A 27,033-nucleotide genomic window follows, 5' to 3' on the forward strand; every position below is an offset into this window, starting at 1 on the left:
ATGGACCGTTAGCAGACTGTTGACACCGAGGTCAAGGAAGTTCCCGCTGCCATGCTTCTAGAAAGGAAGGAACTGCAGGCAAAGACGGCGCATACCTTTCTACTTATTTCTCCTTTCCTCGACAAATTAGATAAAGTGCAAAGGTTCTCTGGCAATCGCATACTACGGTAGCTTATGTCTCTGGAGCAGCACAGGGTCTTGTAATTTATTGGAAGAGTGAGCAGAATATGGCGGCGTTTCTTGATTACAACACAGTCTTAACTTTGTTCGCCATTCATTCTAAGCAGACGGTAGTGCGTTTATTTTTAAACTCCTTTCTACGAGAACTGCATTCAGAAAGGAAGGTATACTTTATTTAGATTCTCTGTGGGTTTTTTAGCACTCAGTTGCACTTCAAGAAAACTACTCACAAAATTAATGCATCATGTCTCAAAGCTGGAAAGCCGAAAGATCAATTTGAGCACATAAAAAGAATATAATAGGGCTGAAACAGACTCAAAAGGTCAAATGAACATTTTTACTTTGAAAGTGTTTATTCTGTTAGACATTACTGTTTTTGATTTTAATGGCAGAGGGAGAGCGAGCAAACCAGCATATACAGGCATAAGGTATACGGCTACACCAAGGTAAAAGTCTTCTGATCTTTTTCGTGTTTTCGTGATACAGCTCTTCGGTTGTTTCAAGTCGAATATATATATATGTTGCGTGAATTGCTTTTCCACGGGAGGGCTTTTGCCGCAGAATTAACTTCGCACCGCTCAGTGATCATACAATCTCTAAGGGACTGGCATATAAATTCCTTCACTAAACTATTCTAACCCCAATTTGATAGTGGGTTTCGCAATATAGCCCTTCAGATAACCAACATGTCGTCAGGATTTTGTTTTTGTTTTATCGATTTCCATTCCTCGATCCTCTCACATACAATCACTGTTTCTTTTCTGTATTTATGTATAGTACTTGACATGTCAGACCTTCGGCAGCTTGTACATACTGCACTAAGTATTCTTAAGGTGAAACATCACAACAGCTTTCATTCTCAGGTTACCGATTTCACTGATTACCGCATGAATGTGACGAAATGTTGGCAATCATATAGAACCTCCTCTACCTGACCAGTGCTTAGTAAAGGACATTTTGATCTCCCCCCTTCCACTGCCCTAGTATGCCTGTTACTGAAAACAAAAAGATAACAATGTAAGCACATAAGTTTGCTCACCGATCTGTACACAAATCTCTGGTTTGCTGAGGTCTCGCGTTCACACAGGTCATCATAGTCTTCATTAGTGGGAACACAAACATCTGCAGCTGATGTGAGAGTTTCACGTCTCTCAAGAATGTGTGGAAAGGGAAGATGGCCAAACAGGAATTTCTAAAATACTTGACAACAAAATGTGTGCATTCTGGCATGAGAATTTACCTGCACAGCTATCTGCCCTTACTAAAGCCAATAGTCAGCTTCTCTGCATGGATTTCTACACAGAAACACAAGCACAAAGTCACACACACACAAACACTTACAAATACAAAACTGCAAATAACAGTAACTACCACAAGCAAAACTAAAAGCAGTTCCAACTTGATTTAGTTATGAAAACAGATTTGAAAGTCAATTATTAGAGATTTTAAGGTGTATTTTATTACCAGTATAAAATCATTTATAAATTAAGACAGTCAATCACAAATGCTCTCAACATATGTGCATGTATGCCACCCACATTTCCCCCCCCCTCTGACATATACAAAATCACAGACACACTGAGGACCGGTAACTTCGAAAGACAATTTATGAACTAAAAACGGAAGCATTATTATCCCCACATCGATCTATATTACACTGTCTTTAAGTTAGTCCTTCCACAATATATGTGAAATGGCCAAGGTTTCTTGGCAGCATTTTAGCAAGATAACATTCTTAATAAAAGAAATGACAAATACAATTATGTACTTTGTCTTTTTGCCCCCAGCCCCACCCTAAATCAGTGAGAGTTTATAAATGATGAAAATATATTTACAGTACCATTGGAATGTCACTCTTCTTTGCCGTTCACAACAGGATCTCGGATGTAAATGACTAGTACACCATGACAGGTCTCTAGGCAAGTTGCAATGTTCTGGGCTATGATGAGCAGTGTGTAGCATGTATGGAGAGCTAGCCTGCTTGTTTGACTGCACACCCCAGGTACAGCTTCTCTGAAGTGTTATCACTTGCTATATACAAACCCCCCATGGTCATAAGCACCTTCCACCTTCTGAGATGTTTGACGACACATTTAAATCCTTTCTTCCACCCCAAATACTTCCATATAGAAGTAATTATTGAAAATACTAGCATTCCTCTTATCACAGCCTATTTGTGCAAAAGTTCCAGGCAATGACCTTCTACAATGCTACTGAAGACGGCACAAATCTGCAAAACAAAAAAAATCATGAGATAAATGATGTATAATGCACACATTTATCTATTTTTCCTTCTTTCAGAAAAATCCACAAGTTTGTCTTTCTCTTTTGGAGATATGAATTTGTCTAGCTTTCTCTTCCTTTTGGAGAAGGGGTGTCTTATCTGCATCAAAGTCCTCATTAGTTCTTGCTTACAAAAATGCATGCTGATGTTGGTGGAAAGTCAGAGCCAGCATGTAATTTTTCCTTATATATCCTTTCTTTATTATAATCTAAATGAAGGTGCCGACCTGAATAACTGCAGTGATGCTGATGAAAAAATAAGTTACAACTCACTCATTATGCCTGTCTGACTTTCGTCCTCTTCCTCTTCCTGTTTGGAGGTATCTTCTGTCTTCAACTCTCTAATGGCCAAATAGGCCTTGATCTCTTCTGCTTTGCTCATCCATAATTTCACCTGTGAGAACATTAGAAAATTCTCTTAACAAACCTGGCATAACGGATAAGGCATCTACTTCTTTTCGTCAGATGAGCGAGCAAAATAAATTTTCAAATATTAAGCAAAAGTACTTGTTCCTCCTAGCTTCTATCTTCACAATTTATGTTTGGATAAAACAAACTTATTTAAGATTGCATTTATCATTTTCAAGTTAAGTGCACTAAATAAACAGGTTTAATTTTTAAAACTTCAAACGGTAAAAATATATGCAAATATCTATTGACACTTGGATAAATAAATAAATACAGTAAAATGTTTTATCAAGAAAAAAACATTCACAACAAAATTACTCAAAACCTTCTAATCAAAGAGTAAAAATTATATCAACAACCTCAACACCCTGATCAGCTTTATTACAACCATCATCTCAGGCATCACTGCCTCTCAACACTTCAAATCACTCTCACCTGCTGAACAATCAAATCTCTCCTTGGTCCCTTTGGTTCACCTGACAGATACAAGTGTTGTTGAAAACAGTAAAAACAGATAAAATAATGCAATATATCTATAGATCTATGTCTGTCTAGCAACGATGTGGATAAAGGCAGTTAAAATTACATAATGCTAATTCTTGTAGTTCCAAAATCAGTTGACTTAAAAAATAATTACACAAAGAAAATTCAAGTATCAATAAAAATAATTATCTTTCTTTATCATTGTTGGAATTGTTTTGTTTAGTATTTAAAAACCTGAAATTTTTTTTTTAAAATTAACTGGAAACATGATCAAACTATATACAGTCAATAAGCTGATGAACACACTTGGTAATAACTTGATGATAGCTCCAAGGGCTATCTCATAATGATTAAGGGCCTTGTCAAATTCTTCTCGTTCCACCTGAAGAAAGGTAAAATAAAGGAATAAACAAACATGCTAAGAAATAAAATTGGCATGTAACTCAAAAAGAAACTAAGCAAAAAGAATAAATGTAGTTAACAGTTTTCTTAACCAATTCATTCCTTACTTCCTTAAACATCAAGTAAAAATAGACACAGGAAACAATGAGAAAAAAATACTTCAATTTTACTTTGTTTGCATTGAATAATCTTTTATACAGCACCACCAAAGGTGCAGAATCAAGTAAAGAAAGAAAATGGTGTCATGACTTAACCTCCTTTGTTGCAGCTTCTATGAGTTTCATTGCTGCTTGAAGTTCAGGACTATTGTCACCACACATACTTGCTGCAATAAAAGACTCATTCTATAAAGCTTGGCCGGTAAACAGTTCAAAACAAGTGAATATACATGGTATGCACATGCTATAAGAAAGAACAATTTTATTTCTAATTTCTTTCATTTATTATTTTGAACAATAGATACAATTCTATAGCATGCAAAGATTTAAAAAAAACAGATTTAATAATAATGTGAACTTAAAATGGGCATCATCATGACTAAGATACACACAATGGACGCTGCCATGTATGCTGTGTCAAGAATAGCTTGATAAGTGAGCTGGAGTGTTTCAGTGACATTAATACATATCTGGGGCACATATGGGACTGTGACACAATGCTGGTTTTGTGGATACCAAGATATTTTGACTAAGCCAAAAGTTACAGAGATACTGGCCAAGATGGGGGCGTTCAAAAAGGCCCTTAAGATTGAAATTGTTTTTATCACTTATATTTTATCACTTATATTTCAGGAAGTAACAAGAATGCATAACCAACATGCATGCACACACACATACTACTTCTCTCTCACATAGTTTCTGACCTAACTTCTCATCACCATCGCTGGAGATGGTCCGCTCTAGTGTATTCACACTCTCGCTGCTTTTGTGAGGTTTTAAAAGCTGCTTCAGCGTCTCTGCTCTCATCATATATTCACGTACCTGCAAGATATGAAGCTCATGACCAAATCATGATTGAATCTTAGTTGTACAGCTGCATTTAATAAACAGAGAAAATCTTAACTAGTTGTTTATCTAATTCTTATTATTTCCTTCATTAGAAACAGTAACCAGGACACCTATCATGGAGGAAACATGGAGACTCAGAACTCTGTATAACAGTCATCAACACAAAGGTACATACACAGGTTCCATACATGTCAAGTCTGTGTGCATTTCATACAGAATTTTTGCCAATTTTACAGCTCAGCATGAATTTCTAATGGATTTTTCAAATTACTATTACTTTGACAAAAATTGGTAGTTCAAGATCGCAGTATTAAAACATTACTTTTGATTCGAATTTTCTCATCTGCGAGGCAGATTCACATTTCTGTTTCCACTGTTGGATTTTCAAGTTTATATATATATATTTTTACAATGGACCCAATATAATGTAGAATTCTAGATTAACCACAGGAACAACAAAGCCATAATGTAAGCACAACAAACAGTAACAAAACCACAGCCAGTAATTTTTACAAGACTAGAGTAGCTCATAATGAACTGTGTGGACTGACCTTGGCTCTCAATGCCTCTTTCTTCACAGGATCTTTTTCATCTAAAAAAAAAAAAAGAGGGGTGAATATTATAGAAAAAGATATCTGTAGGTCAGAATTCTATTGACAGACATCCAGTGCTTAAACCTCTTCTGGTGCTATAAGAAACATGGATCTGTATCTCCTATACACTTCCGTGATAAGAAATGTGTCATGGAGAATATTCAAAAGAGTAGGTAACATTGGGTTTCCTACCCTCTTCATCAATAAACTGCAATCCCCTCTACCCAAAGCACACACACCTCTAATTACATGAATCAGATACAGCCAGAGATGTTCACACAAACAAGAAATTTTAAACACAATTGTCACTTGCAATAAATTATGAAAAACTAATAAAATAAAAATAATAAAAGGTCACCACAGATCCATCAGCCTTAAAGAATATTTTAAAAAGAGAAAAAGAGAAATACAACAGAAATAATGGCAAATAAAGAAAAAGAAACACAGCAATGAAATATGTTGGTGTGCACTAAATCTTCAGATTAACAAAAAAATGAACATGAAGAGGCACAAACAGGTCTATCAGCTTTTATTTGTGATGAATATGAAGATGAAGAAGCATGAATGGGTCTATTGGGTTTTATTTATGATGAAAAAGCTCTGCAGGTTCTCACAGTGAATGGCAGGCACAAAGAAGGCAAGGGCATTACAGTACAATGTGACTGCATTCTTGTAGTCTCCTTCTGTGTCTTTCTTAACTGCTTGTGACACAATATCTTTCTGTGGAACAAATGAGCATTTACACATGACAGGATAAACAGTGCTGATTCTTCCATTCCCATTCCCTCAACATACAGGTACACTATGACACATGTGCTTCTAAGAAGATTACAATCCAGCTTGATGCTCTTCTTCACATAGCTACAATGCCTTCATCTCTAGCTGGTTGCCACACCCCTGCTTCACTGAATTTGTATTAAATAGTTCTTCATTTTCTTACACTACATTGCAGTCTTTTAGCCACTAGTTACTATGCACAAGACAGACGACAGACATCTGTGTGCATGGTGTTAAAAAGATTTATAAATGGGGCCAGCAAAAGTACTGACAAAGTTTTGAGACTAAGTACAGCTCTCACCATGACAACAAAGATTATCCTTTAAGATTACTGGACGCTGATAAACAGAAGCAAATAGACAGGCACATATTGCACATCTAATCAAATAAAGTGTCCATATTTTATATAAAAATGGCTTGTAGTGTATACAAAAATATAGTTTAACTCACAGCATTACGAAGGCAGTATGGAGAAGGAGCATGTAGAAGATCAACAAAAGGATGATTAAAAAACTCTTCAAATGAGATTCGGTCTTCAGGATTGCGTTGTAAAAGCTTCAGCAAAAGATCTCTGCAATCATCTGAGACCTCTACCCCTGGCGGGAGCTTTATAAGATAACAAATTTGACAAAAAAAAGTCTTAAGAGTTTACATCTTTAATTAACAGAAACGTAAATATTTTAAGCCCAAGAGATTAACCAAGTATCATTTAAGTTCTTCCTCACCTTTTAATAACAGCAATGTAGTGGCCAAAACCCTTACTTGTCACCACTGAACTAAAGGTGCAAGGTTCTATTCTCATCTTGGGACACTCTCTGAGACACCTGTTTGCAGGATGGTCATAAGAGGTTTTCTCCCCATTCCCTCTCCCCTATTAGTATACAATCGCCTCTTGGTGGAAGTACTTTTAAAGAGTGCCTCAGTGGTTGAGGGGTCTCGAGCTTCTTCTCCAGCTGAGCAGGTAACTAAAATGACAGTGCTTAATAGAGAGCAGGGTTTGAATCCACATATGCCCTGGAGGGTAAAACTAGGAATGAGCATGTTAAATTTCCTGAAAATTACTGTGTTTCAATCATTGGCTGATCTAAAAAGAAAAACAGGTTCTCTCTGCAATAAAAGCACCCCACAGCCATGGGTTTATGGCCCTATTAGGTAATCTTAAGAATGGTAAAGGCTAATCATGATGTTAACACATCACTGGGCAAAGGATTTCCATGACAAAAGCACTGGCCAAGGCTTGGAGCTCACATGTTTTGACTGGGTTGAAAGATCTTGGATGTGGCCTCACTTAGAGGTAACAACAAAGCAGAGATGCACATGAAGAGTGTACAGCTCAAGATGGTGAACAGCTTTAAGTACTCAGGAAACACACTTTTCAAAAATGGCAGTGGCACTGCAGACCTCCAGATCAGAATAATGATAGCAGCAATGGTCAGGTTCAACAGGATCTGGTGCAGCATCACCATCATCTTTGCTGACACTGAGATGAGAATCCAAGTATTTGGAAACAAATATCTGAGAAGGCTGCTGATGGAGCACAGTTGCGGGACATCAGGAACCCATTCTCACAACAGTGAAGAGCTGCAAACTAGTCTAATTCGGCAAAGCGACCAACTACAACGTTCTAAGATGTTCTTCAGGGTATCTCAGAAGGTAGTTAATTGAGGAAGAACTGGCTTGCAAATGTGAAGGAGTGGACTGGTCGTTACATGCAGGACCTGCTCAGCACCTCTCAAGACATGCCTAAATGGCAAGCTGCTGTGTCTGTCTAACTGTTCCCTCCAGCATAGCAATGTGTCAAATTGTAACAGTCAAGAGATGACTGAATAAATGGAAGCATCTTCCTGCCAAACCCAGCAACCCACCAACCAACCAGCCAGCTACCAAATGTTTCTTGACCAGTTTTTAGTACATTCATGCAACTATAAGCTGTTTGGATTGCAATCTATTTTAACCTCAATTCACACTCAGGATTGAAGCCAAGGGGGTTAAAGCAAATGGGGGAGAGAGAGAGCAGTGTTCTAAAGGAAGCTGTGGATGGAATTTACATGGTTGATGATGATGTGGGAAAGAAGGGACTGATAAGATTATGAGACTACATGACATATAGAAACTGTTTTTTAAAAGGACTTCTCAATACATAAGGGAACTATGAAAGTCTCAGCATAGAAACATAGATACTAACCTCAACCGGCTTTGAGTCCCATATCTTTTCGCCAAGTTCTTTAAAACTTCGGGATGCAAAAGGTGCCCTTCCAAACAAACACTCTATAAAAAAAGAATCACAAAACAATTTTTTTTTAAAAAAGCACATGATAGTACACCTCCAAACTCAATGTGCTAATTGAAAACATCAATTTATCAAGAGAAAGAATGCCAGTTAAAGAGTGTTATCAAGGACAACAATTACACATGCTCCCATGAGTGAACAGACATGTTCATGCACACATACACGTGTGTGTGCATATACACACATATCCACAACGATCCACCTGTGCATGTATGAGCAACAAAGATGCTCAAAAATAGTAGAACCTTTAGTATGCTTAAAAAAGATAATAATCAATTATTGCTATTATTATTAAAGTATATGCCAACCTACCATATAAGATAACACCAATGGACCAAAGATCAACCCTGGCATCATAAGACTTCCTGCAGATTATTTCTGGTGCCATATACAAGGGGGATCCTCGCATCACATCCATTTGATCACCTTCCAGCATAGGCTTGGCAAAGCCAAAATCTTTTTTGACAATGAAAATGATATCATGTCAACATAAAGTTTTATCTGAGGAGGAAATGTTATACACACCTTGTCTTGCTTTCTTTCCTTCCTCCTTTAATGCATTTATTACATTCTGTTTTTCACCATGGCAGTTTAGACAGACATAATAATGCAAGCAATATAATTAAAAATGTAAAACAATAATAAGTGGATAGTTAAGTTTGTATTAACCTCCAATTTTGAGACTGGGGTTTGAAGATGCTGTCAGCAGTATATTCTGTGGCTTCAGATCCATGTGAACAACATTGTTATCATGCAGAAACTGCATTGCAAGAGCTGAAACATAGTAAATAATCTCTGTTACATCAAGATTTCATCCACTTGTTAGTGGAACAGCAATAAGGCATATCCAAAAATGTTTCCTCCTTTAAGCCTTCTGTGAAATTTTGTGACAATCACATGTAATACAATGTATCATAAATTTTTCTAACTTTTTTTGCTAAGAGAGTGTAAGGCATTTGTACAAGTCACCAAATACAAGCACAGCACAGGCCATCTAATGAGTACCAGACAAACACAACTATCTTCAGGCAGGCTTAAAAGATCAAGCTTTGTGAAAGACACAGCCACCACAGAGACAACACCAGAAACAACTGCCCACAGAAGTAGAGAATCAGGCAGGGCTTCTGCTTATGCAAAAAATTGCGTACAGTACGCATTAAAAGTTCGGAGGACCCCTTCAATTTTCGTCAATGGGGTCCCATTCAAATTTGGGCGAAGAACAGGGACCCCTTAAAAATATGAAGGGGTCCCTGGGACCCCAAAGAATTTAGCCTTAGCAGAAGCCCTGTCAGGTCCCTTCTACTCATCCCCTCCTTGAAGTGACAGAATCGTCTTACCATCTGCATCAAAATTCCCCACTTCACAGTCAAGGATAAACACAGTGACATAAGCAAGAAAACACTGATGCTTGCCATACTAGAAGTACCCCTCCAAAAAGCATGGATAGGAGCTTACACAGATGGGTCAGAGACAACATCCAAAATGGAGGAGCTGGGGGTATAAGTCTGGTACCCAGATGGACAAAGTTTTCACTGCACCAACTACAGAGCCAAAGTTGAAGCCCTAATCTGTGCAGTAATCAATGTCAGAAGCAAAGTGAGCATAGACTCACAAGTGATATTCCTAACATACGATCTGTCCTACAAGCCGCTCACAATAACCAGCTACTTAAGCTGACAGCAGCACTGAAAAATACCAATTACCTTAAAACAGTACTGTAGTGTTCACACTGTGGTATTAAGCGCAATGAGCAGGCTGACAGAAGGGCAAAATTAGGAACGGAAGCTAGGTAGGATGAAAGCAAGGTCAGCCTGGCAGAGATGAAGACCATCATCAAGGCTTTGCACAGACCATCCAAACCACCAGACAGCCATCATCATCTGTCCAGATCAGACCAGGTGATAATTTTCTGCCTCAGGACAGAGCACAACAGACTAAAGGATCACCTTTACCGCACACTCCACCTGGTGCCATCCCCAATGTGCTCCTGTGGAGATGTAGAACCAAACACAGAACACCTCCTACAAGAATGTAGGCTCTTCCAGGAACTCAGAGCAGAGGTCTGGCTGTCATGGATGCCGCTTGATGCCAAACACTACGGACCTGTGGATGCTTAGCAGGTGACTGCCAGTTTTATTTTGAAATCTGGCTTCTAAGTGTGATTTGAAAAAAAAAAGGTGAATGAGAACAACATAATATGCAGATAAGGAATCCACATGAGCATACAAATAAAAATGTTCATGTGCATGGACAGAGACATACGCACACAAACACCCACCCACTGAACCACCCCAACACATACCCATCCACAACACACACCCCTACCTACCTATCTGCTGTAAAAACTTGCGGACAATTCTCTCAGGAAGAGCTCGTTTGCTTTTGATAAAGTGAGAAAGATCTCCACCACTGCAGTATTCCATGACAAGATATATGTACTTGCTGTCCCACTGCAAACAAAGATTACTGTAAAAATGTAAGAATGCCCCTTATATCTGTGATATCTTCTTATATACATCTATTACTATTATGAAAGATCATAGATTATGTCTTCTTCTAAGTGACGTGCAAAGCCCAAGTGACAGAAGACAGTGCTCCATCATACTAAAAATTTAATCATACAATTAGTGATGTAAGTTTTCTTGTTCACAGTACACTAAAAAGCATTTACATTCACAAAAACACAAGTGATCATACACATACACCTATAAAAGAAAACATTAGAAAAAACACAGCTTAGTAAGAAACTGGCATCAAGAGAAAAACCAAGAGAATAAAAGATTAAAGGATATACAAATATTTACATACTATGAAATCTTTCAGCTCCACAATGTGCTCGTGTTTCAAATTTTTTAACAGTTCTATTTCAGTCAGCAGGTTTTCTGTTGAGGCCTTATTTAGAGAACTCTTCAGAACACATTTTATTGCAACCACTTCACGAATACCTGTCTGGAATTTAAAAACAAATAAAATATTTATAAAATAAATACATTTGTAATAATCTGTACCACTTTTTTAACATTACATATTATCTTCAATGCTGTCAGCCTGCTCTTCTCTCTTTTAATTTTTTAACTATATTATATAACAAGAAACACGATAAAAACGATAGAAGTTGACTGCTTGAATCTACACACACATCATGACGTCGGATCAGTTCTTCAAACAGCCTTAGGTGATCATCATTTTTGATACAGATGATATACCTTTTTATACGCTTTGTAAACTGTAGCATAGCTACCACTTCCGAGCTTTTCAGTCAAAATATAGTTCGCAAGATTAGGTACTACGCTAGTTGTTTGTTGAGCAGACGCCATTTTGCTATCTTTGTACCTTCTCGCAGTAAAGAGTGACAAAGGGTAGTAAAGCCCGGAACGGTGCTGAGAATTTGTGTGGGGGGCCTGAAATGGAATTTTTTGTAATTTTCTGTCTTTAACTATACAATTTAATCTTTTATCAACTTACTCCAACGTCATTTAATGCTGTCAAATAAAAAAGGTGTGCCCATAAATTGTAGAACCTTTTGTTTTTCCTGTAGAACCCCCAAATTGAAATTCCGTATTTAAATCTTTGCGCACTCAAGACGTATTAAGAATTGCGAACACTACGAACGCCACAGTCCGAAAGCAGACTATAGGCATTACTCTCTAACCGTCACGTATGATAATCACGTACTTCTACTAAGTGGTTTTATGTGTTAATATTTTGAAGATCAAAACATTGCATGGTGGGTACCTATAGGCGCCGATCGCTCGATCAGTCGCCTGCATTATACTGGAGGGGAACAGAAACAAAATATATTTGATTAAACGGATGCAGACGAGTATAAGTGAAAATTAGATATTTTATTGCCAGCGTGACGCTCAAAAATACCTATCATTATAACCATTAAAAATTGACTTGAATGGTAAAAAAAATTACTGTCGATGCCGAAATGTTGTTTTTACTTTTATAACTTACAAAAACAATTGCAACTATATAATTATATATACATGGTACACAAATTTAATATGCACGAAACAGCTCCAGATATAAAATATTACAAATAAATCACATCGGTCCAATCAAATGTGCTTTTTTGTTTTTGTGTACCAGTAAAGAAATATTTATATTAGGAATCTTCTATACATATACGTACGTTCGTGAATTTATATATAGCTAGTAAATTTAGCCGGGGGGTAGGGATAGACCGACAGTTCTTTGTCGCTTCAGATCAAGTATGAAAACCCGACACACACACACAAAAATCACTGATTGTATCGTGCAACGACACGTGCCTTTCCGGCAACGCCTTTACTTTCCATAACGGCTTCTCGTCCTCCACTTAAATTTTAATGACGTCACGTGAAACGGCTCAAAATAAATGTCCGTTATTTGAGTTTAATGCTGTTTCGCAAGCTCCTTCATAGAAATTAAAGTTTATTTGTTCATTTTTAAAGTAGCAGAAAGATATTCACGAACTGTATGATGTGTTGTAAACGTTATTTGTAGTTCGGCAGCTCCCTTGGAAACAAGCGTTGAGATATGGCGCGTGTTGTTTAGGTGGTCGTCAGGGTCCTCGATACCTTGAAAGGTAAATGTAAATGCCATTCTGTAAGCAAAAATGTTTTATACTCCAGAGATCGTCGGCAGCTGTTGACTTGTCGATGTAACTAGGTATGTTTTGGTTTCTTTTTTTCCTTTTAATGTATAGATCGTTTAGTACTGATCGATCTATTCTCAGATCTGTTTTTCGAATGCTTCGTCTGCAGTAAACATTCATTGTTGTATAAGCTGTTTAGCAAAGACTAGTTTAGAAGATAAAGCGTTAATAAATAAATAACTTTATTGAGAGAATGATACAATTAAGTATATATATATAGTGAGTATATGAGATGGGCATCAGATGCGCTTTTAATTTAAATAATATAATTATGCTTTTGACGACTATATATATAATATAAATTTATCATATATTATATATAGTCAGCATGATGTCTTCATACAATATACATTTCAGTTTACAGTCGGTTGAAATTTTTGTCTTCTGACTGATATATCACTGTATGCCATTCCTATAATGTCATCATTTATAATTGTTTGATTTGTGTCACTTCCTAATCGATTAAACAGTTGTCTACATTAATGAATGTTTATAAGTTGTTATTATATAACAGTAGTGTAACAATTAATTAATTAACCTCTGGATAGTAACAGAAATATGATGTGATACCCGATGAAGCAAAGCAAAAAGTAAATATGAAGAAAGAATACATGTTATAAGTTTCATAAATTTTTAAGTAAGAAAATAGATATTAGAACTTTTTATATATTGACATCATCATTTAATATAGATGGATGAGAGTTTATTAGAGGAATGAAAAAATTCTATTGTATAAGATGTTTAAAAGCACTGACCATATTCAGTTTCTGATTTTTCAAATTGAGCACAACCCTTGTAAGCCATTGGATTTTGCACAGTTATAAAAGTTTGTTCTTCCTTTTTTACTAATCTGCTTATAGGATACCATATGTTTCAGTTTTTATACATGCAACATTGGAATAGAGTGGAAACAAGATATTAAGTAAAGTGCTATTTGAAACTGTTGCAAAAATTGTTCTTGAGCTTTCATATTTGTGAATGATGAATACTAAAATGGCTATCAAAATGTTACTTAGGCAAAGCATATGTTTGATTATTTTTTCCTTAATTATAACAATATGATTTATGCATTACAATTTTTCTTAGCTTACACAAGTTCACTGGATGTCTACAAGTGGTAGACTTTACATTCTTAAATGCATGGTTTGTCAGACTTGCTACTTATCATCATTGTGTGGCACCCTAATAAGCTCTTATCTCTATAGTACCATTTTCTATCCAGTTTTCTTTGGTTTCTATCTCTTTTTTTTGTTCATTCTGGGTAATAAAAGGTGACTTACAAATATTTTTGTCAAGAGTTGAGTGGGCTTTCAGAAATATTTCCTAACAATAATCTGCACAATGCTTCAAAATTAATAGCTCTCTTTTCTTATTATTTATGTGTTTAATTAGTGCAGATTCACTGAAAATGTGTTTTTCTTTGCATAATCTCATTTGGCTGAGATTAGATGAATTTAAGTAGTGCTTATCTCCCACAGAATTTTTTTTCATTTTACTAATTTGTTTACTTAGCTTATGATGGTCTTTTCTTTAGCTCACATGGTGACTTTTAAAAGCCAAATTTTCATCAAACAGCTTAAATTTATTTATTCATCTTGCATCAGTTTTTACACTGTTTGCTTTATTTGATTTATGGAAACAGCAAGTTTCGCAAAGGGAGGTGCACAAAGAGCATTAGTAAGTTAGAATGCTAGTGTGCTTGCTTACACTGCTCAACTGGCTATGGTGAAGGGCAAAGTAATACATAGGCGCTTCCTTTGCTAATGAGCTTGCCATGTTGCAGGTAGGAATAATTAGCAGTTCTTGACTTCATCATGGCTCATCGACCCCCTACCGTCATTTGCTACATCTGTGGGCGTGAGTTTGGTTCCAGGTCAGTATCAATTCATGAAGCCCAGTGCTTGAAAAAATGGCATGCTGAGAATGACCGTCTGCCTAAGAGACAGCGTCGCCAACCCCCTGTCAAGCCAGAAATCCTGCCATCTATAAATGGAAAGGGAGACGACACTAGCCGCTTCAATGAACTGGCATGGCAAAGTGCTCAGGCGAACTTAGTTGAGTGCAAGAACTGTGGACGGACATTTCAGCCAGATCGTCTTCTAGTTCACCAGAGGAGCTGCAAGCCCGGCAAAGTACCGAGTCCTCTAAAGAAACCTGGGGATGTTGGTTCTGGATCAAAAGAGAATGACCCAGGCATTGCCAACAGGGCTGTAACTGCAGTCTTGAGTGGACCAAAAGTTTTAAACAAGAGGATTGACCCTGACCTTGCAGGAAATTCTCACAGCCCAGCAAGCAAGAATACGAATAGCAACAACAGTCCCTCATTACGGACTGTCAGGCAACAGGGTACTCCAAAATCAAGCTCAGGAATGGAGAGGCAAGGGACATATACTTCACTCAATCAGACAGGCCCACCTCCAGAACCCAGAGCCAGTGGTCCTAGGTTTGTACTCTGCTACATATGCGGACGCCAGTTTGGGACAAAGTCCATTGACATTCATGAGCCTCAGTGTTTGGAAAAATGGAAGGTAGAGAACGACAAGTTACCACCAGGGCAAAGACGACCCCTTCCCAAGAAACCGGAGGGGCTGGCAGCAGGTGGCAGTTATGATATTAATGCCATGAATGAGGCAGCATGGCAGAGTGCCCAGGCAAATCTTGTGCCTTGTCCCAACTGTGGCCGCACCTTCAACCCGGATAGACTCGCTGTGCATCTAAGGGCCTGCAAGCCCAAAGCTGGTGGGTCAGGAATTAGTAATGCCACTGGTTTATCACCAAAGGGGGGAGCTGCAGTGACAAGCAGTGGATCTAGAGAAGGACTCTCCAGTTCTTCCGATCAATATCCACCAGATGAGCCATCACCATCAAAGGGACCACGAACAGTGGTGTGTTACATTTGCGGGAGAGAGTTTGGCACAAAAAGTTTGCCAATCCATGAACCTCAGTGCTTGGAGAAATGGAAGATTGAGAACTCAAAGTTGCCAAAAGAGTCACGAAGACCCCTTCCTAAAAAGCCACAGGTTCTTGGCTCAGGTTCTGGAATGACTAGGTTAGTTTTTTTTTTAAATTTGTTCTTTGTAGAATGAATGTCTATGGATACTTTGTGTGTATGTGTGCTCAGGCTTCCTCTTTATCTGCCTGCATTGTCTCTTCACCAACAAATGTTTCTTCTCTCATGGATCCATTCAAATGGTGAAGTTCACTGATGGCATCATAATGGAATGTCTTGTCTCCAACAATAATGGTAGTAGATCCATGGTGCAGGGAAAAATAGGCTATATCTAAATGTATCTAAGACCAAGGAGATGGTAGTAAAGCTCCACATAAAAAGAGGTCCTGTGGAACCCTGTTGAGGCCATAGAGCAGGTTGACCATTTCAGGTTCTTAAGAACCATTTCAAATTGCCTTACCTGGGACAACAATGTGATGTCCATCATTAAAAACCATCATTAAGAACCATCATTAAGAACCCCCAGCAACAACTTTACTTTCTGCACCACCTAAAAAGGTTGGGCCTTATTAAGGAATTCTGGTTGGGAAAAGGGGTGTACTGACATTCTCAATCACCATCTAGTATTGCATCATCAACCAGAAGCAGATAATCTGATATGACTAATTGGTGGTGCAGGCAACTAGCAAAACTACTGGCTGTGACCTACCCTCTGTAGGTACAATTTATGCACAGCGCATTTTGTGCAGGGTACTTAAAATTGTAGCCAATAGATTTATTTGTCATATGAAGCAGGTTATGTTAAAAACGTTTATTGCTTAATGCAATCTACCAACAGCTGGTGACAACTTCAACAACACTTGTTTACAAGATGTCTTCATATTCAAAAGCTACAGCAGAAATTGCTTGGAAAAATTATAATTGCAAATGTCAATAAAATCATATATTTCTTGAAGAAAACTGTATGTTTATTTCTAGCGTTATTGTTAATATGTTTTTGCAGGAAATATAAAATTTTAATATTCTGTGAGGCTTAACTATTTTTATGGAACTAGATCTAGTTTAAAATATAACTGGTAAAAAATCAACTAGGGCATAAAAGGTTGAAATGAAAACTGTTTTGCAAGATCTGTAGAGTAATGAAAAAGATTATTTTTGCTTTATAGAAGAAAGAAAATTTGAAAATAAAGCAAGTTTTTGTTCATTACTTCTTAAAAGTATCTGAGGCAACACAAATTGTATTTTCTAAGTATATGAACACTGTATGCAACAACAGCATCTCTCTAAGGATTTATTAGAAAGTGGATGGTGTACAAGTTATACACTGAATGATAACATCAATTAGAGTCAGGAATACATTTCATAATAATAATTAGTGTATTTGCTAAGTGCACGTGATACCTGTACTAATTAGAAGCAGAGGAGTATTTTGTTCATATTAGATAATCATTTCTGTCATGCTACCAATAATTCAATCAAATAATGGTGGTAGTAGTGGTGACAATGATATGTTTGAAAAAGAGATGTCACAAGCTGCATATTATCAAAGACAATTGGTGATGACCAGAGCTTAACAATTACAAGTACCTATATTAGTCTCTATTCCTTGGAAACACGTGGTCTTAGTTAAGTTGGATGGCGTAAACCTAAAAGACAAATCCATCTTGCTGGCATAGTATCTTTTTTCTTTCTAGCAGGCTGTTAGCAAAATAATCTTTCTTCATTGCCTCTCTCAGAGACTAATTCATGATAGGATCTGTTCATCAAGATTACAAAAGTATTTCATGCTTTTCTAACAGAGAACAAATGAATGAGGCTGCATGGGAATCAGCTCAAGGTCAGTTAGTGCCATGTTCTAACTGTGGTCGTACATTTGCATCTGACCGATTACCTGTCCATCAAAGAGCCTGCAAGCCTAAACCTGGAACAAGTGGAAGGCTCGGAGGTACCACTTCCAAGGTAAGATGGAGACATAGGGGTTTAATTGTCACCTTCTCTTTGGTGTTTTAATTGTATTTCTGTTTTCAGCTAGTGATGTAAGCTAGTGCTGTGCAAAAATAAAAAAAATTCTTATGCTATTCCCCCATGGACAACACAAATGTATATTATTAACTTAAGATTCAGCAAGATCTCAATTCACTGTGATCTCAATTTTATTCTGTGCATCTGTATATGTACTTTCAAGCACAGAACTGCATAGTCTTCTGCCAATAATTATACTGTCTGATTAATGTTATTTTGATATTAGACTATGGATGATCCACAATAAATTAAAACTAAATGAAGCAAAAAACAGAAGCTTTTATTTTTTCATAGAGGAGAACCAGTTTACTCTTCACTGCCTGTCTCGATCTGTTCGGGAAAGGAATGGCAATGTTCCTTTTGTAATTTCAACATGTAACTTAGGTTACATAATGTCTGCTGACATGTCTCTCTATGAGCATGTTTCTCACATCTGTCATGCTGTGTACTATATGAGCTCCAGAAGATCAGCTCCATTTGTCATACTGTGCCCATCTCAACAACCAAAATTCTCATCTGCTCATTTGTTCTGTCTAAACTAGATTACTGCAACTCTCTTCTTGCTGACTGTCCACAAGCTTCAGAAAGTCCAGAACTCAGCTGCTCATTTTTTTTTCCAAACTCGCAGACATGAACATGTCACACCACTTTTTCACTCTTCTTCTCTTCATTGGCTACCAATTAAAGCTAGAGTAGACTACAAGCTCTAAACTCTATGCTATGGATTCTTGGAAGGCTCCTTACCCTGCTACTTTACTGAAATCTTGTTTGTCCACTCCCCTACCCAAAACCTTTGCTCCTTATCAGACTCGTGTATTCTATCCCTCCCTCCCACAAAGACAGCCACATATAGAAAACAGACTGTGTGCTGTGTGCTCCCTCTGTGCTGCTTAGTAGTGGAACTCTCTTCCACATCACATTCGCCACTCTGACTCCAAGATTACATTCAAACATTTTCTGAAAACATATCTAAAGTACTATCCCTGAATTACTATTCTTAACTCCCTGGCAATACTGTCTGCCATGTTAACATCAAGTGCGGCTCCAATTGTTTACAGTATCATTTACACCTTCATTCATTGCTTTACATTCTGTGCCTATACATATATAATAGTCTGCTATTTGCTCGTTTATCATTGCTGGTGTGCACTGAGTGTGTTCTATCTTGGTCGTGGTGCTGCACATTATAAATACCCCTTATATGTATATATGTGAGACACTGATTTGGTACTATTCAACAAGCTAACTGTGACATGAAGAAAAAGCTAAGTTTAAAAATCAAGATTTATTGAAACATTTCACATAAACTTTAGAAAAAGAAGTTAACGACTTACATTGCCCAGTCTTATGTAAGTTGTTTTTATCTCTGCAGATGTAGCTCTATAATTTACTGTTGCTGTAACTGTCACATATACGTTATCACAACCTATACTCTGCAAAATTGTATGTCCTTTTTTTCCTGCTGTTTTGATTTCAGTGGAAAAGATCCACATATCTTCCTTGAATAAAACTTGCTGGTCAATTATCATCTGTATATGTTAGCTTAGAATAAGATTTAGCTTTTTCATGCATTCAGATGGTATTGATGAACTACAATAATACTTGCAGTTTGTATAAGGTTTATGGTTTTAACGACATCAGAAAAAAAATGCTAATTTTTTTTTTTTATAAGACCTCAGATCTAGGATCTAGCTCTCCACCAGCATCAAGCACTCAAGTGATACGTAGACCACCAACTGTTGTGTGCTACATTTGTGGCAGAGAGTTTGGCACTAAGTCCATCTCTATACATGAGCCACAGTGCTTGCAGAAATGGCACAATGAGAACAATCAGTTGCCACCCAAAATGCGTCGCCCTGAACCAAAGAAACCTGAAGTACGAAGTATAGGAGGTGAGTGAGCTTATTTCAGGAGCCATTGTGTAGAAGTTAGGTAATGCTTGCATGTCACCTGCATATGTTCATTCTTGGCACTGCTAGTCCAGATTATATACATTTCGTATTTTCGAGAATGATGGACAGTGTTGCGAGTGCCCCAGACAAAGTTCTTGTCACAGATTATGCTTCAGTTCAGCAATATCCATCAATTCACATGGACAAATATGCCATCTGACATGCATATGCACATGTAAAATTGGAGAATTCATGGAAATGAGGGCCATTTTTTAACAAATTGTTATTTTTCTTGTAGCGTTTTAATAATAATAAATGCAAAATTTTTAAAGTGCATACTCACACTCCTAAGAAGTATGCTAGCTCTTAAGAACAAGAACGAAACATGGACAGTATATGAGGGACAGAAAAACAAATAGCATATAAACTATAAAAGAATAAACAATTGTACTAAGCGAAGAATAAAATCAAATAAAGAAAAACACAAAGAGGAACCAAATAACAAGAACAAGAGCTGAGAGTAACATGATATTGCAAAAGGAAGGGTGTGAAAAGGACTAGCATTATGGGAAAGTGTGTTAGGAGCGATGTTTACGAAAGAGATGCATTTTTCATGTTAATGATTGTTTAAGATTAATTTTTAATTATCAGAATCTTACAATATAATCATTACAACTTGGTTGATCTGGTGCCACATGTCGATGTGCATGTGCCCACATAGATGTAAACACACGCACTTATATGAAGTGAAAATCATTAATTTCTTAAACGAAGAAAAAAACTGTTTGATATTTGACTGATATTTGTTTTAGCATCAGGAAAATATGATTTCGACGCTATGAATGAAGCAGCCTGGCAAAGTGCACAGAGTAACCTGGTGCCTTGTGACATTTGTGGCCGGACTTTCCTTCCTGATCGACTTATAGTACATCAACGAAGTTGCAAGCCTAAACCCCCAAAAGATTAATATAGTTAGCCCATAATTAAAGGAATAACAGAAGCATGTTCTTTGAATTGTCTGAAAAATCACAGCATTTTTGTGTTATGCTAGCTTAATGATGTTTTTGGTAAAATTTATACACCATGTTACATTTGCTTTTTCTTTTCCTTTTGTCTTTTCTTAAATATACTGAACTTTTTTTTACACATACCATCGTTAGAGATGAGACAAAAAAACATAGGTTATAGTGAATGGTTTTACCTAAGTGCTAAATGTATGTTCAGCTTTCTGTAGAATGTAGGTGATTTGTAAAGTGTTTCTTAATTTAAGATGATAGAATAAATTGCTAAATCTTAGTGCTTATAGTGCCTTTTAATAACATAGTATTTTGGTTAGATGCTGTGTAGACTGGATTTTGCTGATTGAAACATGTAGATAGTCACCACTTTTTTATTTTTGGTTGTTCAAACTATATATGAAGCCTTTACTAGTTATACATCTCTGTTTAAAACTTAGCAGTGAAAAATTCCAAAAAATGCTATTTGTGAAATTTGTTTCAACCATTTTTGTTACTAGAATATTTACTTATTGATTATACAAGACCATATGCCATATTCCTGTACAATACAAAGTTTATTTCACTCACTTTTTACAGTATACTTTATTTGCTTAGAGAGACAGTCGGTTAAACAATTTAGGCAACGTAGGTGAAGGTTGGTGACATATGTTGCTCAAATAACCTTTGAGAACACATAAAGGTTTAAAAGTGAAGTTACAGCCTGAAAATTTTCAAAAAAAATGATGCTTACATTTTTATGTCTTTAGTGTATTCTTAGTGGTGGGGAAAACATATCAGCTAAAACTATTTCTTTATTTGTGATTGGTGTCTGCAAGAATAAATGTGTGTGAATTATTTTCTTTCTTAAAGTGGTTTGTAATGAATGACATTCAAACAAGCGATAAGTTTAACTAATCTAGCAACAAATAAAATAAATTTTATAATAAAAGCCTGGCATTTTTACTTTTGATGTGTGCTTACGCTTATATATGTGCACCTATCATCACAAACAGCTGTGATTGAGAATTGTTTTGTACAAAAGTAAAGAAATACTACTCTTAACAAGACACAATAACTGCATGAGACAATTTTAGTATTTTTGAAATTTTTTTTATAGTAAAACTGATTAAATTCTTTATGTATTTTTGTGTGTGGTCTTTACTCCCTGTAATTGTTATGCACAAAAAGTATTGTCATGTGGTGTAATATGAAATAAAGCTGCTTAAAAGAAAGCAAAAGTAAAAAGGGGGGAGGGAATACTAAAAATCCCTGCAAATATGACCAACTTACAATATTGACACGATTGTAACTATCATCAGTAGCTTTGACATCGCCTTTCTACCTGTGATTTATAACTTACTGTATGTGCGTGCGTGAGTTCGAATTTTTGAGTGTGTATAAAACGGATAACATTGCACACATATAAAACAGTCCACACATTTCGTTTTTAAGATTATGAAAAATAAAACGGATAACATTGCACACATATAAAACAGTCCACACATTTCGTTTTTGAGATTATGAAAAATTAAACGCCGTCGCGCGGGGTTCTAGGGTGAATAACTCCAGGGATCGTCCTGTACGCATGTCAGCACACGACTTCCTGTCGGTCTGCTTACACTGTTGCTTGAACGACGCTGTGAGTCAGAAGTGTACGAGGGCTTTTTGGACAGTGTAGATCATTGGAGACTTGAAAATGGCACAGGCTGATCCAAGACTAAAGAAAATAAGAATCCAGTCCGGTGTTGTAAAAAGGTTAGTGATAATTATGCCTCGTTCAAGTTAATTCAAGCCGGTTGATATGCCTGACTCATTCACTCTTACAAAGCCGGTTTTCAACAGTGCTAAACATAGATACTGGCTTATCTAGACCTCTTACTCGTTATAGTTGGCAAAGAGCAGAGCATTTAAGTAAAATGTGTTAAACCGTTAATGTTTTCAGAATGTCAGGGATTACATTCATATCTAGTCAAATAGGCCATTATTATACTAATATTCGCACTACTAATCTAAACGATGTTCATTAACATGGTGACGGTGAATAAAAATTGTTGTGATCAAAGTGTTTTTAAAAATAATGGCTAATGACATGTAGATGCATAAATGCATGCCGACATTTATAAATATACAACAGAGAACGTAACGTCTGCAACTCATTTGCACTTTCTCATGCATTATTTTTGAGTATACATGCGTGGACGTACGTTCAAGTGATGTGTGTGTGTGTGTGCATGCACCTGCATGTACATTAATGAACTAAATGTTTCAGGAACATACAAAATTAATCCGATTTTTTTCATCTCCAGTTTTCCTTAATAGCCAGCTTTTTACATTGTTATATCATTACAGTCTTAATCAATGTTTAGACTTTCCTTCACTAAATTATCACAAACTAAAATTCATTAACTCTTTGTATATGAAATATTTTTGCAGATTAACAAAGGAGAAAGATATGTATGAAAAAGAAGGTGAACAATTTGCACAGAAAATAGAAAAGCTGAAAGCAGAAGGAGCTGATGAGTACGTACTCAAGAAGCAGGTTTGTATTTGTTCCTGCATTTTGTACAAAGAAATGACAGGGTCTAGCAATGGTAGCGGTAATATGAATATTTTCTCACATTGGTGCTTCAAGATAACTATTTTTTAACATGCATCTGACATTCATCTTATTGTTAATAGTTATGTTGTAAATGTTGCCTCATCATTAATTTTAGTTGATTCTTGTGTGCAGCAAGAGGTTCTACAAGAGTCAAGAGCAATGGTACCAGACACATTAAAGAGGCTAAAATCAGCTTATGAAGAACTCAAAACCTTATTGGTGAGTTATTTATTACTTGTGTAAGCATAATTCATAGAGGTATATGAAGACAAACTGAAATAGCTAAGCAAAAACGTCTACAAACTCCAGTTTTGCTGTATAAATAATCATTCTCATATTTATTATGCACTTTTTAAATCTACAATAAAAGAAGAACCAAGGATCAGATGTTAAACAGTAAGCATATGTCATTACATGTACATTTAAATATATGTTAAAGATGCATGTGTTCCATGCTGCTTTGGACTGACTGTCCATGTGTGCTTATGCGCAATACTGAAAAATGTTGTTTTCTATACCTGTGTGACTTTCCATGTGTTAGAGTATTTTTTAAAGCACTGTCAGAATGGTAGTCTATAAACATCATCATCATCATCAATCAACTGATTATCGCATATCATCATCTGTACATTCACTTTCATTATGAACACAGAAAGACTGAAAGAGAAATATTGAACCTTGCATATTTTGAGACATCTTTACATTTTGTGGGTGGATGGAAGGATTAATGTACTGTATTATTTAAAATAGCTTGAATGATTTCTTCATCTTATAGAACATACCATTTACTATTATTTCAGGAGGCAGAAAATGATCTTGCAGAAGCAGAAGAATACAAACAAGCTGAATCTGCCCTAGAATTAGCCAAGGTCGTGGTGGAATAATTGTGAACACTTTTTTTGTTTTATTAGCATCACTTCCACCAGCCACAGCCCAATAAAGCGGGACATTTCACTGCTAATAGGAAAAGCTGGTTTGTTACTCACGGGATTTCGGGCCCATATTTGTTTCATGCCTTTTGTGGCAGGACATTTTCATTAAAATTTTTAATCTGTATTCTTTGTTACATTTCAGATTATCAGATCAGTGCATGGTGCAAAATGGATAGAGAGAAATACGAAAGTAACCATAAATCTCCTCTTCATATGAGCAGTTAACTGTCATCATAAATTGTTATACTTTCTTGCCTAAAAATGAATGACACTGATATTACTGTCTGAACAATTTCTTCTCATTGTTCATCTATTAGGATAAATTTCTGCAATTACTAAAAACTAGTTGGGATTTCTCCATAAGTACACCCTTGCAGGCATCAAATGATCTTTTATAGACACATCACACTCAAAAACATGTATACATACAACACAGACACCCACACAGAGGATAGAGAAAAATAGAGTTCAAGAGAAAACCACTGAAGACTAACCCTGTAAACTATTATGCATCCAGATTTAATATCACTGTTTCATTATTTCACAACCTCAGACTGCCTCATCACTTTGCATCCCATTTAGTACATCACCTGCTAGGGCTTTTGCTAAGAATTTTCATTGTATGAACATCAAAACCCTGGATTGTCGAATTTGGGGTGCCGAGACAGGTTTATTGACATAGCTTCTGCAGCCACAGTGTTCTTCTAGTCAGGTGACTGCTTGCTGTTGCATATACAGGCTGATGATGTAGTCTCTTTCCAGTTTCACAAACTAGTGTTCCCAGAATGTTGTGAGCTATGCCTAAATGTGGTCACCTGCATGATGAAGAAAAGGTACTGCAAAGCTTGAGGGTGAACAGTTGTCATCCTGCTGTTCTAGTGTAGTGCTAGATGTTGCAACCTGCAAACTTGCCTTGATGCAATCCTTGATCTTGCCAAAGTGCTGCTGGCATTCTGCATTGCTAATTGATGTAATGATTCATTAACTTATTGTTTTTTGTTATTTTTTAATGATGGGGAGGGGAAAGCTTTTTGTCATTGTGATAATTTTTCTGTGCTTCATGTTCTTTTTTAAATGAAGGCTTTGCAGATTAAACAGGGTTTGTAAAGTGACTGTGTCAGTTTGTTTCACTTTCCTTTTTTTTTAAAGGGAGTGGTGTATGATGGCGGCAGTATATTCGCTTAGTTATGACCATTTATATTGAGTGGTAGAAGGAATCAATCATATGAATGTTTCTTCAAGTAAAACATTGGTCTGACTCTATCACCTGCGGCTAACTTTATACTGTTTGATGTTTCATAATTGTCTCCGTAGCATGCAGATAATAAACCACTAGAATGACTAGATAATGCAAGTGTTCACCCATGTAGGAGGACATGTATAAAAGATACAAAAACTGGCACAGAAGTTCTGCCGCCATGTACGCTGTATCATCTCATTAAATTTTCTACTAGTATACAGATTTCGAGACATGATAACATGAATTAGAGAACAGAGCAGTATTGTATATTCTAATTGACAGAACTTCTGACGAGCGAATAAAAGCATCCAAAACATTACTCTTTTTTTCAACACAACAGAAGCCAAAAATGTCACCAGATTTGAAGTACTGGAAGTTGTTTTTATCAGAAAACATGATGATGCGGTTCACAAGACAAAAAAAAAGGATTTTTATGAAAATAGTAGTGATCAAAGAAGTCCGTCGTAATAGTTGTAACTAGACTTTATTACATCACACGATTAGTATTAAAAAAAGCTTTTATGTTACAAAACATCTTTATTAACCCCTGTAAGGAAATTCAAATTGTTTTTTTTTTCTGGCAAAAATACATGTCTTAGAAATTTACAAGAAATCCATTTTAAAAAAATCTTTCTTTACAAATCAACTCATTCAAGTTACTATAAGACAACTTCCACGGGCAAGTAATTCTTAGAACAAGGCTTTAAAAAAAGTATTTTTGGAGTAGTCTCTCTTTTGTTGATGCCGAGGCACGTTGTGGGTGATTTGTCAAGCAGGTCAATGCGGAGAAAACTGTCGGCATCCCCTCATAAAATGTACAACAATCCGTTTATGAAACACTCTGCTTTTTCAGAAATGCTTAATATTGCATCAGAATCTTCAGTGTTTGATATTTTCGCCGACGAGAGCCCCACGGTCATTGTGAAGTTGTAGCGATGAGTCAGTTTTACTCAAGTGACTGGACTACGGCAGATAAACACGCCCAAAGACAATGCTGCTGTCTTTAAAAGTTTCGTCAGATAAAAGAAGTGCCGATGTCATGTCTCGAAAACGTGTTTCTTTGTGATGTGGGATTGCTGTAATGAATATTACATTCACGAGACCTCACGACATGTTGTTTCACGTGATCGGAAGTATATTTTGTCACTTCGGACCGAAAATCACAACGACGAAAAAGTGAAGGGAACGACGCGTCTGACATGCAGCATTTCTTCCAATTTGGTTTTTACCCTTACAGCTCAAAGTACCATGTTCTGAGGCAGTCTACTCGTCGTTTAAACGTTCATGATATCAGGGTAGGTAAATCAGTCCAATTTTTATGAACGTAAGGGAGAG

At 36.6% G+C, this 27,033-nt stretch overlaps 3 protein-coding genes across 9 annotated transcripts; 2 read left to right on the forward strand and 1 right to left on the reverse strand.

Annotated features, from left to right (window-relative positions):
* Positions 1-1,387: 1,387 nt before the first annotated feature.
* On the reverse strand, positions 1,388-13,079 carry LOC112554000 (serine/threonine-protein kinase ULK3-like). 3 transcript variants are annotated; one of them, XM_025221553.1, is made up of 15 exons: positions 12,885-13,079; positions 11,232-11,372; positions 10,753-10,873; positions 9,093-9,197; positions 8,736-8,879; positions 8,319-8,401; positions 6,584-6,739; positions 5,971-6,076; positions 5,315-5,355; positions 4,619-4,736; positions 4,011-4,081; positions 3,661-3,736; positions 3,307-3,347; positions 2,737-2,857; positions 1,388-2,410 (listed from the first exon to the last, which is right to left on the reverse strand). In XM_025221553.1, exons 1-15 carry the CDS (start codon positions 13,011-13,013, stop codon positions 2,391-2,393), a joined length of 1,473 nt encoding a protein of 490 aa, XP_025077338.1. In that variant the 5' UTR covers positions 13,014-13,079; the 3' UTR covers positions 1,388-2,390. The 3 variants fall into 3 exon arrangements, with proteins under 3 accessions (XP_025077338.1, XP_025077340.1, XP_025077339.1); XM_025221555.1 differs by lacking the exon at positions 12,885-13,079 and adding an exon at positions 11,563-11,757 and having other exon boundaries at positions 1,391-2,410; XM_025221554.1 differs by lacking the exon at positions 12,885-13,079 and adding an exon at positions 11,630-11,757 and having other exon boundaries at positions 1,396-2,410.
* On the forward strand, positions 12,918-21,876 carry LOC112553999 (zinc finger protein 474-like). 5 transcript variants are annotated; one of them, XM_025221550.1, is made up of 5 exons: positions 12,918-12,996; positions 14,849-16,114; positions 17,815-17,974; positions 19,710-19,929; positions 20,742-21,876. In XM_025221550.1, exons 2-5 carry the CDS (start codon positions 14,880-14,882, stop codon positions 20,894-20,896), a joined length of 1,770 nt encoding a protein of 589 aa, XP_025077335.1. In that variant the 5' UTR covers positions 12,918-12,996; positions 14,849-14,879; the 3' UTR covers positions 20,897-21,876. The 5 variants fall into 5 exon arrangements, with proteins under 5 accessions (XP_025077335.1, XP_025077333.1, XP_025077337.1 ...); XM_025221548.1 differs by having other exon boundaries at positions 12,947-13,079; XM_025221552.1 differs by lacking the exon at positions 12,918-12,996 and adding an exon at positions 13,974-13,987.
* A 643-nt stretch (positions 21,877-22,519) lies between these two features.
* Positions 22,520-25,570, forward strand: LOC112554002 (tubulin-specific chaperone A-like). Its single transcript, XM_025221556.1, has 4 exons — positions 22,520-22,682; positions 23,361-23,466; positions 23,659-23,745; positions 24,327-25,570. The coding sequence occupies exons 1-4, from the start codon at positions 22,624-22,626 to the stop codon at positions 24,408-24,410; spliced, it is 336 nt and encodes a 111-aa protein (XP_025077341.1). The 5' UTR covers positions 22,520-22,623; the 3' UTR covers positions 24,411-25,570.
* The last annotated feature ends 1,463 nt before the right edge of the window (positions 25,571-27,033 follow it).

Source organism: Pomacea canaliculata, linkage group LG13 (assembly GCF_003073045.1).
Source record: "Pomacea canaliculata isolate SZHN2017 linkage group LG13, ASM307304v1, whole genome shotgun sequence".
NCBI classification, from domain to species: Eukaryota; Metazoa; Mollusca; class Gastropoda; order Architaenioglossa; family Ampullariidae; genus Pomacea; species Pomacea canaliculata.